This window comes from Camelus dromedarius, chromosome 10 (assembly GCF_036321535.1).
Source record: "Camelus dromedarius isolate mCamDro1 chromosome 10, mCamDro1.pat, whole genome shotgun sequence".
NCBI lineage: Eukaryota > Metazoa > Chordata > Mammalia > Artiodactyla > Camelidae > Camelus > Camelus dromedarius.
This window is the reverse complement of record NC_087445.1, coordinates 48318773-48333110: the sequence shown is the minus strand read 5'-3', so window position 1 is coordinate 48333110 and position 14338 is coordinate 48318773. Positions and strand designations below refer to the sequence as shown.

The window sequence follows — 14338 nt, the reverse complement described above, 5'->3', positions numbered from 1 at the left end:
CTCCCTGAGAATGTAAGAAAGAGCTACAGACCCCTGAAGCCTATCCATAGGAGGCCCTTTGGGATGACAGATTATAGAACTCATTCAATATGTTGTTAAAGACCAAGGAGCATTTTGTATTCCTAAAGATGTTTCCTGAAGACTGGGTCATTTTTAAGTAGTAAAAAGACACACATAACTTATCAAGCAATCATAGCTCTTGAGGGATTAAATTGTGAAGGAGAGGGGACAGAACACAGAAGTAATCTTTTGGTTCTTTTGAGATATAGAACACATTTTCTGAATTTGCTAGCAGCTTAGTTATCAAGTTTACTAACCCAAACTGGCCAGAGTAACTGAAGCAACTCCACCTGACTAGGACATGACAAAAGGGTCACTGAGGTTTTAGGTTATAACATGCTCATGTCAGATGCAATGTATTTTCTGGATATTTTCAAGTTAGGCTTAATACTGTGTTTCTGCTTTTCAGTTTGATCTGTTAATTGCAAGTATATATGAAGACTCTAGTTTGCACAAGGCTCAGAAGGATATAGAGATACTCCCACAAATTATTAGGAGGCTCCAGCTAGGAAGAGAGAAGCCCACCATGCCCATACTCAGAACAGGGGAGACAGAGTAGGAGTCACAGATGGGAACAAAGTGCTGCTGGGCTTAAAGTAGGGCTAAGTTAGGACAGGCTGATCCTGCAAAGCATACATACAGCTTACTACTGAGTAGGGGAAAATCAGCATGATCGAAGTGGCTGGAGAAAGTCAACTTTATGATGCTGGTGTAGTGAAAATTAAACTCTTGATATAACAATAACTGAGTATTTAAGCTATCTCTATCATCTTCATAAGTAAGTGTACAAAACATGAATTAACACATCCAAAGCCATGTAGTTTTAGGGCTAATTCATTGTTATGTAAACTTTTTACTTAGCATATATCTGGGCACTTCCTGTGAGCCAGGCACTATGGGAGATACAAAAGAGCACAAAATGTGGTTGGTCCCTGTTAGTAACTCCTATCCTAGTGAAGAGTCCAGATGTCAAGTAAAGGCAAGTGAATGCCGCCAACATCCTCTGCTCTGCTCTTTGGTCAAGGCACCTGCAACAACTTCGCCTCCTGCAGCTGCAACCTTAGGCTGTCCATCATTCCACTGAGTTCTGAAGAACATAGCCTTTTCTGGAAGAAACTCCTTTCTTCAATGCTTCAGGCCAGTTTTGAGTATCAAAGTAAGTGGATAGGATATCAAATACTGTTAGAAAGGTAAACAAAACAGAGTTACCATAAAGAAGAAAAAGAACTAGCAAATGAGGAAAAAGGTGTTCTGGAATATTTCATTCAACAGATTTACTCTGTACCACACAAGTTACTAGATCCCTGCTTGCCTACAAAGGACCTCAGTTTACACTGAGAGATACAGGCTTGTGAATGAACAGTGCTGCAACCGAAAGGAACACAGTACAATGGGAACACAACAGAGGGGCCCTGATGTGGCCTGGGATGGGGAAGGGAGCAGCCAAGATGCCTGGAAACTGAATCCCGAAGGACAAAGCCAGTGATGGGTTGAAGGCATGGCAGTTAGGACAAGGGAACAATTTCAATTATCTTTAACGTAATTGTGAACCAGGAAGAAAATGAAAAATGCCTGAGAGGAAGAAAATGAAAAGTGCTTGAGAGGCCAGAATACATGCATACAATAAAGTCCAAGCACATCAGTCACATGGGAGACTGCTTCAAGAGCCTTTTATACTTAAACACTATGCAAAGCAGCAGCACCAGAACTAACACATATTAAGTGTGGGCCGTGTGAGGAGTACCTTGATTGATGGCCAAGATCTCTGAATGATAGTTTTTCTCATTCTGGCGTCTGACCATGTATTCCTGGATTGGCAAGCGGGCGGTCTTGACTGAATGTTCTTGGGCCTTTTGAAATGTCACCTTCTGTAAATCACAGTTACATATTATTCTTATAAAAATAATACATGAAGATATTCTCATTGTAATATGCAGAGTAAATTGTGAGAATCCTCATTTACTGCCTCAATTTCCATCTGTAATCATAATTAAATGATAAGTATATTAAAATTAAGTAGCCTATGGTAGAGTGGAAGAAACTATAGATAATGAAGAGTATTTACTTGTGGCAAGTAAGAAATGGCTTGTGCAGCAACACCTCACTCATCTATCCACTAGCTTTCACTCACTACTACTTAACAATCAAGAAGGAAATAAGTAAAAAGAAGCATATCTGCAGCCACAGTCTGCATCCAAAAATCCAAGTCTAATCAATCAGTGGAGAATACTCCTGGCCCTAACTCAGTAAGACCCAATTCTGGAGTTTTCAGTCACATTGAACTGGTAGCAGCAAATTAGAAATAAGGGAGACAGGATTCGAGTCAGATACACCACCAGCAATAAGACAGCATTAATGTATGAGAGCATACAGCTCAAAGGAAGGGAAAGGCTCTGAAAACCACAAAAAGGAGACAGAATTCAAGAAGTCCAACAATCTGAGGCCATGTAGTGTCAGAGTACAGTAACTAACGTTCCTTTAAAGATAACCCTGAGTCATGGACTGATGTTTAAATTATGTTCACTACCTCGTAAGAAGCTCTGGGAAGGTCAACTACCTGCTTCAAAAAAAAGGATGTCACTGTGCTGTGGGAGACGGCATTTGGCTCTTACGTCTTATTAATCTCTTTTAATCTAAAATAGTCCCTGTGACTATTTCCGTTTTCATTACATTGACTTTTTTCAAAGTCTGGCCCAGTTGTCTTGCAGAATGTCCCATACGGATCTGTTTATGATTAAATTCAGTTTAAACATTTTCTAGCAAGAATACTTCACAGGTGAGAGTCCATCACATTGGGAGGCACACTGGTGATTCTAAGTTTGATCATTTGTCAAGATGCTGACCTCCAGATCATTTCATTGTAATGGTACATTTTTGCCTTTGTAATCTGTGGGGTGGTACTTTAGGACCACATGAATAGTCAGTTCCCTCACAATCTTTCATTCAGTTCCCTGAGTCAGTTATTACCCTGGGAGTGACAAAATGAAAATTTTAAAATTCTATCATGCATTTCTTATTTATTAGCTGACATTCTTTAGAGCTCCCCATGCACCCCCCTGCTAATGTTTTAGTTTATCACTATGGAGTCATGGAACACTGACTTTTTTAGAATAAATGCAATTCAGTTAAGTATCACCTGTATTCAATATGTGTATATATCTCATATATATATATATATATGAAAAAGATATACTCACATACATGAAAAAAAATATATAAAATATACCCATAAACATATACTGTGTGATCACAGAATATATCAAGAAGGATACATAAGAAAATCATGGTTGCCATAGGCAGCAGACACTAGGAGACAAGGATGAGGGAGACTTACTTTTCACTGTACTCCTTTTTATACATTTTAACTATATGTGTGTGTATATATACATATATATATACACACACACACACATATATATATAATTGTCTATACAATGTTATTTAGTAAATATAAACAAGGTTATCTCAACTAATATTTATATAATAGAAACCTATTTCAAAATGCCAATTTTTCCAATAAAATTCCAATTCAACAAAAGAAATCTGGACAGTCCTATTGAGGCTGAGATTATGGGGTAAGACGTCTGTTAATAGGGAAGATGACCTAAGAAGGAACAAGCTACTCTTTCACAAAGAACAAATAGCTGGTAAGAATGTTGAGTCAAAGCTCCCTTGGTCAAAATCAGAGTTATTCCTGCAGACCTGAAGAGAATAGAGAAAAAAGGAAATCAATAATGGCTGTTTATATAATTACCAAATACTCCCCATTCCAGCTCCTGACTGGATTCCATCAGGTCAGGGTTGCTGACACTGCTGAGGAGAGAGGGAACCCCGCCTGTGGGAGGGCCAACCTAGGCAGAAAAGGTTCCTTCTTCCTATTCCCTCCTAGTTTTTAGGCCTTTTGGGTAAGATTATGACAGGGCAGGTGCCTCTAAAAGTAAGCACCACTTTTCAAAATGTAGTTGTTGGACCTAAAATGTGCACTTACCTTCTGAACACTCTCATCCACAAGTCCACCAAGGATGTAAACTTTGTTTAGATCAACATCTTCAAGAGCTAATGAAAAAATGAAAGCCATTGAGATCAATCTATTTTATCATTTCTAAATCCAAAGAATATAAAAAGAAAGAATTATTAATGATAGAAGTAGAAATTTAATGACATAGAAAACAAAAAAATAGTAGACTTGCTAACTCTCTGAAAAGACCAATTAAATAGATAACCTTTAGCATATCTTGTCATGAAAAAAAGGTAGCAGATTCAAATCATCATTAGAATTCAGAAAAGAGACAAAATCTGAGAGGAATGTAAAATAACTAGAAGAGCATACTGAGATCAACTTAATACAACAAAATTGAAAACTATGTGAAACAGATGATTTTCTGGGGAAAAAAATATATATATATCTAACACTGATCCAAAAAGGGTCAATGTGGAGAGGTGACTAGGGAAACCGAGAAGGTTTACCAAGTACCTCATAAGGTCCTTCTGAAGATGGGAGACTCTAAATCTGTGCAGCTGTGTGCACACAGTAGGACAAATACTAAGTATCCAGTGAGGTCTCTGTCCATAAGAGGTGTGCAATTAATGTCCATTCCTTTTTTTTCTTGGATACACCTTGGGTGGCTTTAACAAATTCTGATACTGGGAATAATGAAATAAAGGGCTAGAAGCAATGTTCTACATGAATGCATGCAGTAAAGTACATACCATGTTCTGAGTCTGGAGTCAGGTACACAAGGGTTTCCAGAGGAAATAAGCTAAAGCAGTCTTCTTCTGTTATGTCTAGCTAAAAAATGTAAATAATCCAACGTAGCATGAACTAGGTTAAGACATAGCCCACACTACAGCAACCAGTTACGGGGCACCTAGCTTCTATCAGGCATGGCTCCAGGTGCATCAAGGGGAAGTATGTCAGACAACCTGTTCTCAGAAAGTGCTGAGTTGGGGACGAGAAGCAGAAAGGTACAGACATTCAGCCTGACAAAATGAGACAGAAAGTGATATGAGGCCCTAACAGATGTACAGGGATCATGCCCCACGACCACGGAGAGGGAATGACAACAGCAGGGACAACCTTCTAGTGAAGGGAATGCTGGGATTTGGTTTCTGAAGAGGCAAGATAGACACATACAAAAAGAAGTATTCAAAGTGGAGGGAATCACCTAAGAAAAGCATGAAGACAAGGGGACGGGACTACGTGGCCCTGAGAGTGGGTCTGTTTGGCTCACATATAGGAATCATAAAATGTGTACAGAACAGTAAAGCTAGAAATGGCTGCATTACAAGAGGGATTGTTCAGGTAACAGCAAACATGACTAACTGTGTGGCACTACACAGGGCGCTTTTCCACACTCCGTGTCAGCTACATAATGCAAACACACAAAGGTATTTTCAGTGGCATTTCTTAGGCAATGATCTGGATTCTTGCCTGTATATCAATCACTACATTTAAGAGATCCTAGGGAAAGTGCTGAAAGTAACTTAGTACTCCCTAAAACTCATCTTAAATCTGTATTACTCCCATAGGAATTCTCTCTTCCCCTCAAAACTCATGTTGCCTAACTCTGCGCTACTAAAAACAAGAAAGGAGTCATACCATTTCCCTAGAACACTGCTAGAGCACACAGTCTAGCATACAATACACTGGATACAAAATACAGTCCTAGTTGCCGGTAATGTTAGTTTGCCAGTGCAGTGGAAGGATGAAAATTAGAAAATATAAGAACTGATTAGAGGTTATAAATTCTTTAAGACTGTAATAGTGAAAACATATAATTTATATATAAATATATCTTTTTTACATCAAAATATGAAAAAGTTAAAAAAAAAACCTATTACCCACCCCAACCTACTTTTTAGATGGCAATTCAAATATATAAAATGAGGCTTACCAGATAACTAGAAAATCCATCATTCATCCTCAAACATTCTTCATACAGGGGACTGTCTGTGGTGAATCCAGTGAGGCAGATCCAAAATGGCCTGTCAGCTTTTTTATTTGAACCATACAACCTTCCGATCTGTCCAGCTAGTCTACTTAATTCCTTCAAAGAAGTAAGGACAACTTAGGGTGGAAACAGGCCCACTCTTTCTGGATGCATTATCAACAAATGGTTACTCAGGAAGTTCACTGAATACTACTCTGGGAAATCTCATGAACTAGAATGGCCCCTTTTACTCCAGGAGTACATGCATGTATGTGTGTATGTTACACCCCATGGCATCATACCTTATAGATGAAAGTTAAGGTAATGACACTAACCCAGAATTAGCAAGTTAATGGAAAAATTGAGACCTCTTCCTTCCTCTGGATCTGCTATAATTTTTCTTTTAGCTTTCATTCTAAAATCTTACCATGTGATGTTTACTATTAAAAAGAGGTTAGATTACTGTACAGACATTTTTATACTCCACCAGTTAAACTTGGCACTTTTCCCTAACTCCAGATGTCATAGGCTTGGAAGTTTTAACTTTCCATCCTAATTCAGAGACATCATCCTTATAGAAAGGTAGTTTCACAATCTGCCCTGATTTGGTTCAGTACAGGAAAAAAAAAAAAAAAGCTTTGGGTTTGTTTGAATCTGACATCGCAATACAAAGAATAGAAAATTCTTGGTTCATCTTTTCAAAGGGCTATAGTAGGTTCCATGTAAGAACTCTAGGTCTTCAGTTTTCCTAATTTCTCTGAAAAAAAAATACAAACACTAGCACATACAACAGGGATGTTGGAACATAAAGGTTTGTTTTGTGGTGTAAGGCTTAACATCAGGGACCAATACTGTGTGCTGCCTTGATATCTGGTGAAAACCAGGAAGGCCTTGAATGGCTTAACTGCAAGTTCCCCTCTCAATTCTGCTCCCACAGATAAGGTCCACTAGCTAAACAATCCTTTTAATCAAAGAGATTCCTTTGATAAAGCGTTCCTGCTTATCCCTAAATAGTAGGTTTCAATTCCCTGCCAGTCCACAGAAGTATTCCAAAAAACTAATCATGTCTCTTGCAGGAATTAGGAAGCACCCCACCTTGTTGTTATTACAAAGTCTGCTCCCCACAGCCCCTGCTTGTTCATTCTGTTCCCGACTGTAGCCCCATGTAGCCCTGCATAGCATGCAGTGTCATCCTCCCCTCGGCTGAGTACATGTGACTAATAAACTGCTATCAGTCTTAACTGCCCAGGGTTGAGTGCTGTGTGTTCAGTCATCGCCATATCTAGGGTGAAAAATCCCTCCTTCACTAATAGGGTCAGTGGGAGGCCTTTTAAAACACATTCTTTGCAGAAAGACCTCCCACCAGGTAATCTCCCCTCAGTACGCAACCAGGCAAATATTCCTTTCACCAGCAGAAGGCCAAAGATTTCATCTCTGGAGAATTAAATCCAAAAGGCTCCATCTAGACTGGGGACACCATGAACACAGAGGCAAAGAAAGGTATTGGGCTCAAAACAGAAGATAAGGTAAAAAATTTTAAACTAAACCAGAGGATGTACGTCTATTCTCATCATGATTCCTTCTAACAGTCATCTCAGAACTTACTAGCCACGTGTAGAAAACTAAATATATTTGCTGGTTTACAGGAGAATCACAGAAGCTGGAGCAGGTCATATTTTATGTGAAGCTGCTCCCCCTGGAACTCCCTCATGTGAGCAGGAACTCAGAATTTAATGGATGTTCTACCTTCTTAGACATGTGATTGGTCATACTCAAATCGATACAGAGTCTTGGTCCCGAGTGTTTGGCTTCCAAAAGTCTTTCCTTGGTTAAGGATTTCAGAAAACGTTTGCTGTGCTGGGGGCAGATGCCTAGAGTAGAAATATCAGAAAGGAATAAGCGGGAAAACAGAATAATATTCAGTAAGAAACAAATCTCCCCAGCCAGGTGAGAACTTTTTGCATATGAAGAGAAACTTGAAGCTCATGCCAGGCGTTCATTCATTATGCAGTCTAGGTATAGCAGAATGGTTAAGTGTGGGCTCTGAAGCGCACTGCTGGGACTAAATCAGAGTTCAATTTGTTCATTTACTACCTATATGACCTTGGGAATGTTATTCAATTTCTTTGAGCCTCAATCTCTTCACCTACAAAATGGGGATATTACAAGTACCAACCCCTTACAGTAATCCATGTAAAATTCTTAGCACTGAACCTAGCATGAAAGGTAGTCTTAAATTTGCTTTGACATTTTGATTCCCAATAAAATAGGACAATAGGTCCTACTTCCCAGATGTTTGTTTTTACTTAAGAACTATATTCCTATTCTCCTAGGAACATGCAGATACCAGTTTGCTAAGAAATAACTATAATTACACCAGCCATCTGATTTACTGTTACCTGAATTTTCTACACGATTAGCTTTTCTTCTTTCTTTTTCTTGTTTTCTTTTACTCTTCTTTGCTGCAACTGTCTTTTCCCAGCGTCTCTGTTTTCTTTGGACATTTTTCTTATGTTATCCAGAAAACAAAATTGTTTGAGAACTTCATAAGCACCAAAAAGGAAAATGAATATTAGAAATAGTTACTTAATTATTTTTTAAATTTAAACATAAAGTTAGGAGAGAAAAGGGAGACTAACCTTTAAAACAAAAATGGACTAGATTGTGTTTAGAGAAAGCAGTACCCCAGAAAACAAATGTGACATGCCCATGGTCATGGTAAATTTACTAGGGACAGAGTTGAGATTTCCTGACCCTTCTGATTCCTCTGGAACTTCATTTACTTTTTTTTTTGACTCAAATGGAAATGAAACCTCAAACCAGTTAACAGGAAATTCATCCCTTGGAATACACCAAACTCATTCCCAGTCTTTTTGTCACCAGTATCTGTCCTTAGAAGAGGGGTCTCTGGGACATTCCATCATCTGAAAGCCCATGACCAGACAACTCACTACACTCACCGAGCACCACACTGCATTGCCTGTGGGCAGGGTCTCCCCGTCCTGATGCTCACATTCCACATCAATCTGTAGAAGCTGGAAGCTTTCAGAGATACCATCTTCGCCTGTGCCCTCTAGGGTGACTTCTTGCTCCTGCAGCACATGTGACTCTGTTTTCTGAGCACTCCGTTCCAATTTCCAGTCCATGTACATAGTCCTCTGCCCTTTTCAACCAGATTAGGAAAAGTCACAATTATGTGAGATGTTACATTATTTCACTTGCAGGGGCATTTCCCTATATCCAAATGACAAAATAGTGTTATTGTGTTACTGAAGAAGTAGAAGTGTGTAAAATACTAACATAGACTTACTGAATGGATAAGCATGTGTATCTTCCAGAGAAATGAGTCAACACAGAAACATTTCATTAGTAAGGAAGCCGACTCCACTTCTTAGAATACAAGCACAACTCCTGACACCTCCAAGCAATCAGTGATTCTTCATTGCTCCAGTGACACAGATAAGCTCACTTACTGTGTTCTGTGAAATGCATGTATGACTTGAGAGTGAGATAGAGACGGCAAAATCCACCTATCTCATTATGCTTCCGTTTATTTTCAAAATCATTCCTTTAGCAAATATTTACTAAGCATCTACTCTATGCAAAGTCCTATACTAGAAACATCCTGGGAGGGTTAGAGCTAGCCAAAAATTATGGTAAAGAGTGGCCCCAAACCAACCAAGAACTCTAAGTTGCTAGTGATATATCAGAATTCATTTTTCCAAACTACCTATTCCCTCCCCTAACTCAGTTAAATAGCACTGAAGCAGAAAGCCATAGTCACAGTGAAAACGTTTAATATTCATCAGAAGTGCTGAGGTAGAAGAATATGAAGAACCACTGTTACAGCACACTTGACAAATGTCATAATTTCAAAGTGGTGTTCAAAATCTCTGAGGGAGATATGAGTAAGAAGTGCTCTAGTCTACAGTTAAGTGTCACAGAGAATGGTATTACCATTGCTCACGGCTGCTCCTCTGAGTCCAATGTGCTACCAACATCTTAGGAGAAGTACATCTTTGAGAAAGTAAATCTATGTAATATGATCCTTGCATGTGGTAAAAAGACCTATTTATAATGAAAAGTAATGATCCTCCCTCCCTTTCACCTCTAGAGGGGCAACCCTTGTTAACCAGGTATTTTCAGTTCTGGTAATTAACTTCTTAACCTGAAATCATATGCTTACACCATTACTTCTTAATTTCAATTTATTTTGGGAGGGGGGAGGTAACTAGGCTTATTCATTCATTTATATTTGGAGGAGGTACTGGGGATTGAACCCAGGACCCCGTGCATGTTAAGCAAACACTCTACCACATGAGCTATACCCTCCCCTACACTATTACTTCTTGATTCATCAACTTTCCCTATGAAACAATAAAATTCAGATCAGTTAAGGTAACCCTCTTATTTTGAATTCTTCTGTTAATTACTTTGACTTTAATTATTTCTGTTAATTAAGTTCTTTTGAGATATAATTTACACAAAGAAAATGCCAAGATTTTAAAGGTATAGCTCAGTGAGTTTGTGTGTGTGTGTGTGGCAGGTCAAGGGTAGGAATATATCAGCTCAATGAGTTTCTCACAAGCACACAGTGTTACCCACACCTCTATCAAGATACAGAACATTTCCATCACTCCAGAAAGTTCCCTTTCTTCTGCACTCTCCAAGTCAATCTCCATCCCATTCCCACTGCCTTCCAAAAGAAATGTGTTCTTTTTCTATAACCATAGATTAGTTGTGCTTTACAAAATGTTATTTAAATGGATTCAGTGTGTACTCTTTGAAAGTGACATTTTGCCCCACATGTTTTTGAGATTCATACATATTGCTTCATGTACCAGTCATTCGTTCTTTTTTATTGCTGAGCAGTATTCCATGCCTGAATATACCACAATTTTTTAAATTCCTCTGTTGACAGACATTTGAAATTTTTCCAGTTTGGGGCTATTAGGAATAAAGCTGCCAAGAAGAAGTGAAATTCTCATACAAGTGTTTTCGTGGACATATGCTTTAATATCTATTTGCCAAGTACTAACAGTAGAATTGTTGGGTCATAAGACGGATGCTATTTAACTCATAAGAAACCACCATCAGCTTCCCAGAGTAACTGCACCATTTTACACTGCTGTCAGCAGTGTTTAAGAGCTCTAGATGCTCTGTATCATCCCCAACATTTGCTGTTGTCAGGGTTCTTAATCTTAGCCATTTTTGTGTAGTGGAACCTCATTGGGTTTTAATTTGAATTTCTTTGATTATTAATGATATTCAGTTTTTTTATGCAACTTACAGGTAATTCATAATATATCTCTGTGAGATATCTGCTTAAGTTGATGACAAATTGAAATTATAATGGAGTATTTAATGTTCAGGCATACAAAAATGGAGTTGGGCAGCCACTGAACATCTGGTCTCAAAAATGTCTCTGCACCACTGAGAACCTCAACTCTCTCTGAGCTGTACCAGACCCAAGGACACCATCAGCCATATTCAGAACACCTGCCAGCTGCAACATTTCAGTCCCAAGGCCTCCCTATGTAACTATGCAGCCATTTCAGACGCCAACCAATCCTTGTTTAACAAGCACCCTTACTTCTTGCCAGCTCCAATTATAATTCTTGATAAATAACTCATGTAACTAACTATAACCTTGCAGTTTTTGCCTTTATAAGCCTCCCCTATTCTGCAGTCCAGTGGAATTCAAGTGCTTCTTGAATCTATGTCTCCCAGGCTATAATTCTCTGTTTGGCTCAGATAAAACCCCCTTCTATTTCTGTCATAGATTGTTTATTGATCCTTGTCTCAACACTTACAGTGGCCTATACTGATTATCCATCGTTCTCTATACTGTCTGGTCTGCTTGCTGTTGCTGGGTTTTTTTGTTTTTTGTTTTTTTGTTCTTAACATACCAAGGATATGCCCACCTTAGGACTTTTGCATTTGCTGTTCTCTTTACCGCCAACCTCCTCCCCCAGATAATTATGACTACCTTCATCACGTCATTCAGATTTTCACTATCCAACATGGCACACGTTTTACTCATTTTTTTGTCTGAACTTTCCCATTCCTGTAATGTAAGCAAGTGTTCTGATTGCTTTGTTCACTATATCCTCTATGTCTAGGAATGGGCTTGGTACATAACACACGCTCAATAAAGACTTGCTGAATTAATAAAGCCTCCTCCACCCACCCTCCTCAGAATTTTTCTAAGCTAAGTGATGAACCAAACTGTTTGCACGCTTCTCTCATCCCCTCATTCAAAGTTTTAGCCACAAGCTGGCTCCACTCCTCTGGGACCTTCAGCACTAGAACCCCCGACCCCTGGCTCGAGAGTTCCCCGCGAGTACCCGCCGTCTGGCCCACAGGCTGTGAGTGCGAGGGGAAGCAACAGTACTAAGAAGGTGGGGCACACGAGCCCATACGACTGCTGGGCAGGCGTCTGCTTCCCAGGTGTCTGTCCCGCCCGCGAACGAGGCGGTAGTCCCAGGGGTACTCCCCCAGTCCCTCCCCACCTCGGCAACAAGCCCCGGCGTACCTGAAAACTTCCCCTCACGCAGCGGCGGCAGCGTCCGACAGGCCCCGCCTCCGACCTCACTTCCGGTTCCTGCCCCTCTCAGAAAGGCATTCTGGGAGTTGCCGTTTTCCGCCTGGCCCGTCTGTGTGCACCGTCCAGGCGAGGCTTCGGCTTCGGCTCCCACGCTCCTCCGTGATACCAAGGAGCCGTGTCCCGCTGGAAGGTTGGCGCGCCTAGCTGAGCCTCCGTTTCCTCACATGTTAGCTGGGCATACAGTCTCAGCCGCTTGGCCACCGCAGAGGGCTGCTGCAGGTGACCAGGCGTCTTGATGGCTGTCAATGGCTAGAGACAGCGAAACTGGGCTGAAACTGGACTCAGACCGCCCCTCCTCTCTCATCCCGGGGGCTTTGCACTCCTCTGGGCTTCCCCACAACCAGCAGAGCCCACAAGCTGACACAGCACCCCTTACCACTACCTGGCCGTCAAGGATCATAACAGATATCCCGGCTTGGACAGGTCACGAGTGAGTCTAGAGTCTGGCCACTCTCCCTCCTCCATCTCGCCTCACATATCCACGGGGAAACTGAGTCTCAGGGAGCTGAAGAGACTTGCCCAAGCCTTGGCCTGATTAAAAAAAAAAAAAACAAAACCACTATCGGCCACTTTCCCTTTTATTCCTGCAGACCTACCAGTAATGAGCCTGAAATACCTCCTGCATCAGAAACCACAGCCTTGTTGGATCCGTCTTTGGCCTCACAATTTTCCCCCGGAGACTTTAATTTCCACAGCTTCTCCAGCACCTCCCACCTCGTCCCCAGTCCACGCTTAATCCATCCTTTACCTGCTACTGGAGCAGCTTGTAAAATACTAAAACTAAACATGCTTTCCTCCCCAGAAGGCTCAGAAGCTAGCCTCAGCTTCCCACTCAATAGGACTTGCAAAGTGGCTCAGATGGTCTTCAGTGACTCCCACCACACCTAACCAGTCCCTGCACCTCGCACTCAGCTGTACCGAATACCTCTCCTCCCTCTCTGTCACTTCTCCTTTGAATGAGCTCATGACCACTTCCCCACAGAAAAGGCCACTCAGCTGGTTTCACTGCCCACCCTTTGCCAGACCCCAACCATTTACCAGATGGTTATGTCTCTATTACTCCAACCTCTCAGTGGCTTCCCATTGCACTTGGATGTAAAATCTAACCTTCCCAAGGCCTTGCATGGGTGGTTCCTGGCTACCCCTCCGACCTCATCTATCACTCTTCTTCCAGCTTGCTGTATTCCAGTCACATCCGTCTTCTTGAAATGCTTTAAACACACCAAAAGCCTTTGCAGATACTGTTCCCTCTCCTCTCATTTTTACCCTGGGCTGTCTTCTTCTTACCCTGTAGGCTTCAGCTTAAACCTTCCCTCTTCAGAGCAGATTTTACTGACTACCTTAGGGAAGATTGGCTCATCCCAGTCCTATCCTGACACTGTTCATTTTCTTTATTTCACCTTCACCCATCAGTAATCTTTTTATGTGTGTGTCTTTCCTACCAATTATAAGTTCCTAGAGGGAGACTATATCTATTACATTGATGATTGTATTCCCAGTGCCACTGCACAGTAAATATTTGTCAAAGAATAAGCAAACATGTGATTTTTTTCCTTTTTTGAGAAACTTTCCTTCCCATCTACCAAAGCCTGGCCTGACACCCAGTAGCTACTCAATAAATACTTCTTGACATACTAGTTCTAATTAATGCTATCTCCTACCTTCCTGCCTTCCCTGATCACTCTTCCCCCCTGCCCAACACCCCCAAATTACTTCTTTTTGAGCTCTCACAGCACCTTAT

The 14338-nt window shown here is 40.8% G+C and overlaps 1 protein-coding gene across 2 annotated transcripts; it reads right to left on the bottom strand.

Annotated features, from left to right (window-relative positions):
- Positions 1–878: 878 nt before the first annotated feature.
- TRMT10B (tRNA methyltransferase 10B) lies at positions 879–12574 on the bottom strand. 2 transcript variants are annotated; one of them, XM_010995544.3, is made up of 9 exons: positions 12526–12574; positions 8951–9153; positions 8390–8498; positions 7737–7861; positions 5955–6107; positions 4771–4849; positions 4049–4116; positions 1805–1928; positions 879–1239 (listed from the first exon to the last, which is right to left on the bottom strand). In XM_010995544.3, the coding sequence occupies exons 2-9, from the start codon at positions 9140–9142 to the stop codon at positions 1133–1135; spliced, it is 957 nt and encodes a 318-aa protein (XP_010993846.1). In that variant the 5' UTR covers positions 9143–9153; positions 12526–12574; the 3' UTR covers positions 879–1132. The 2 variants fall into 2 exon arrangements, with proteins under 2 accessions (XP_010993846.1, XP_010993848.1); XM_010995546.3 differs by lacking the exons at positions 879–1239; positions 1805–1928 and adding an exon at positions 1935–3762.
- Between the last annotated feature and the right edge of the window lie 1764 nt (positions 12575–14338).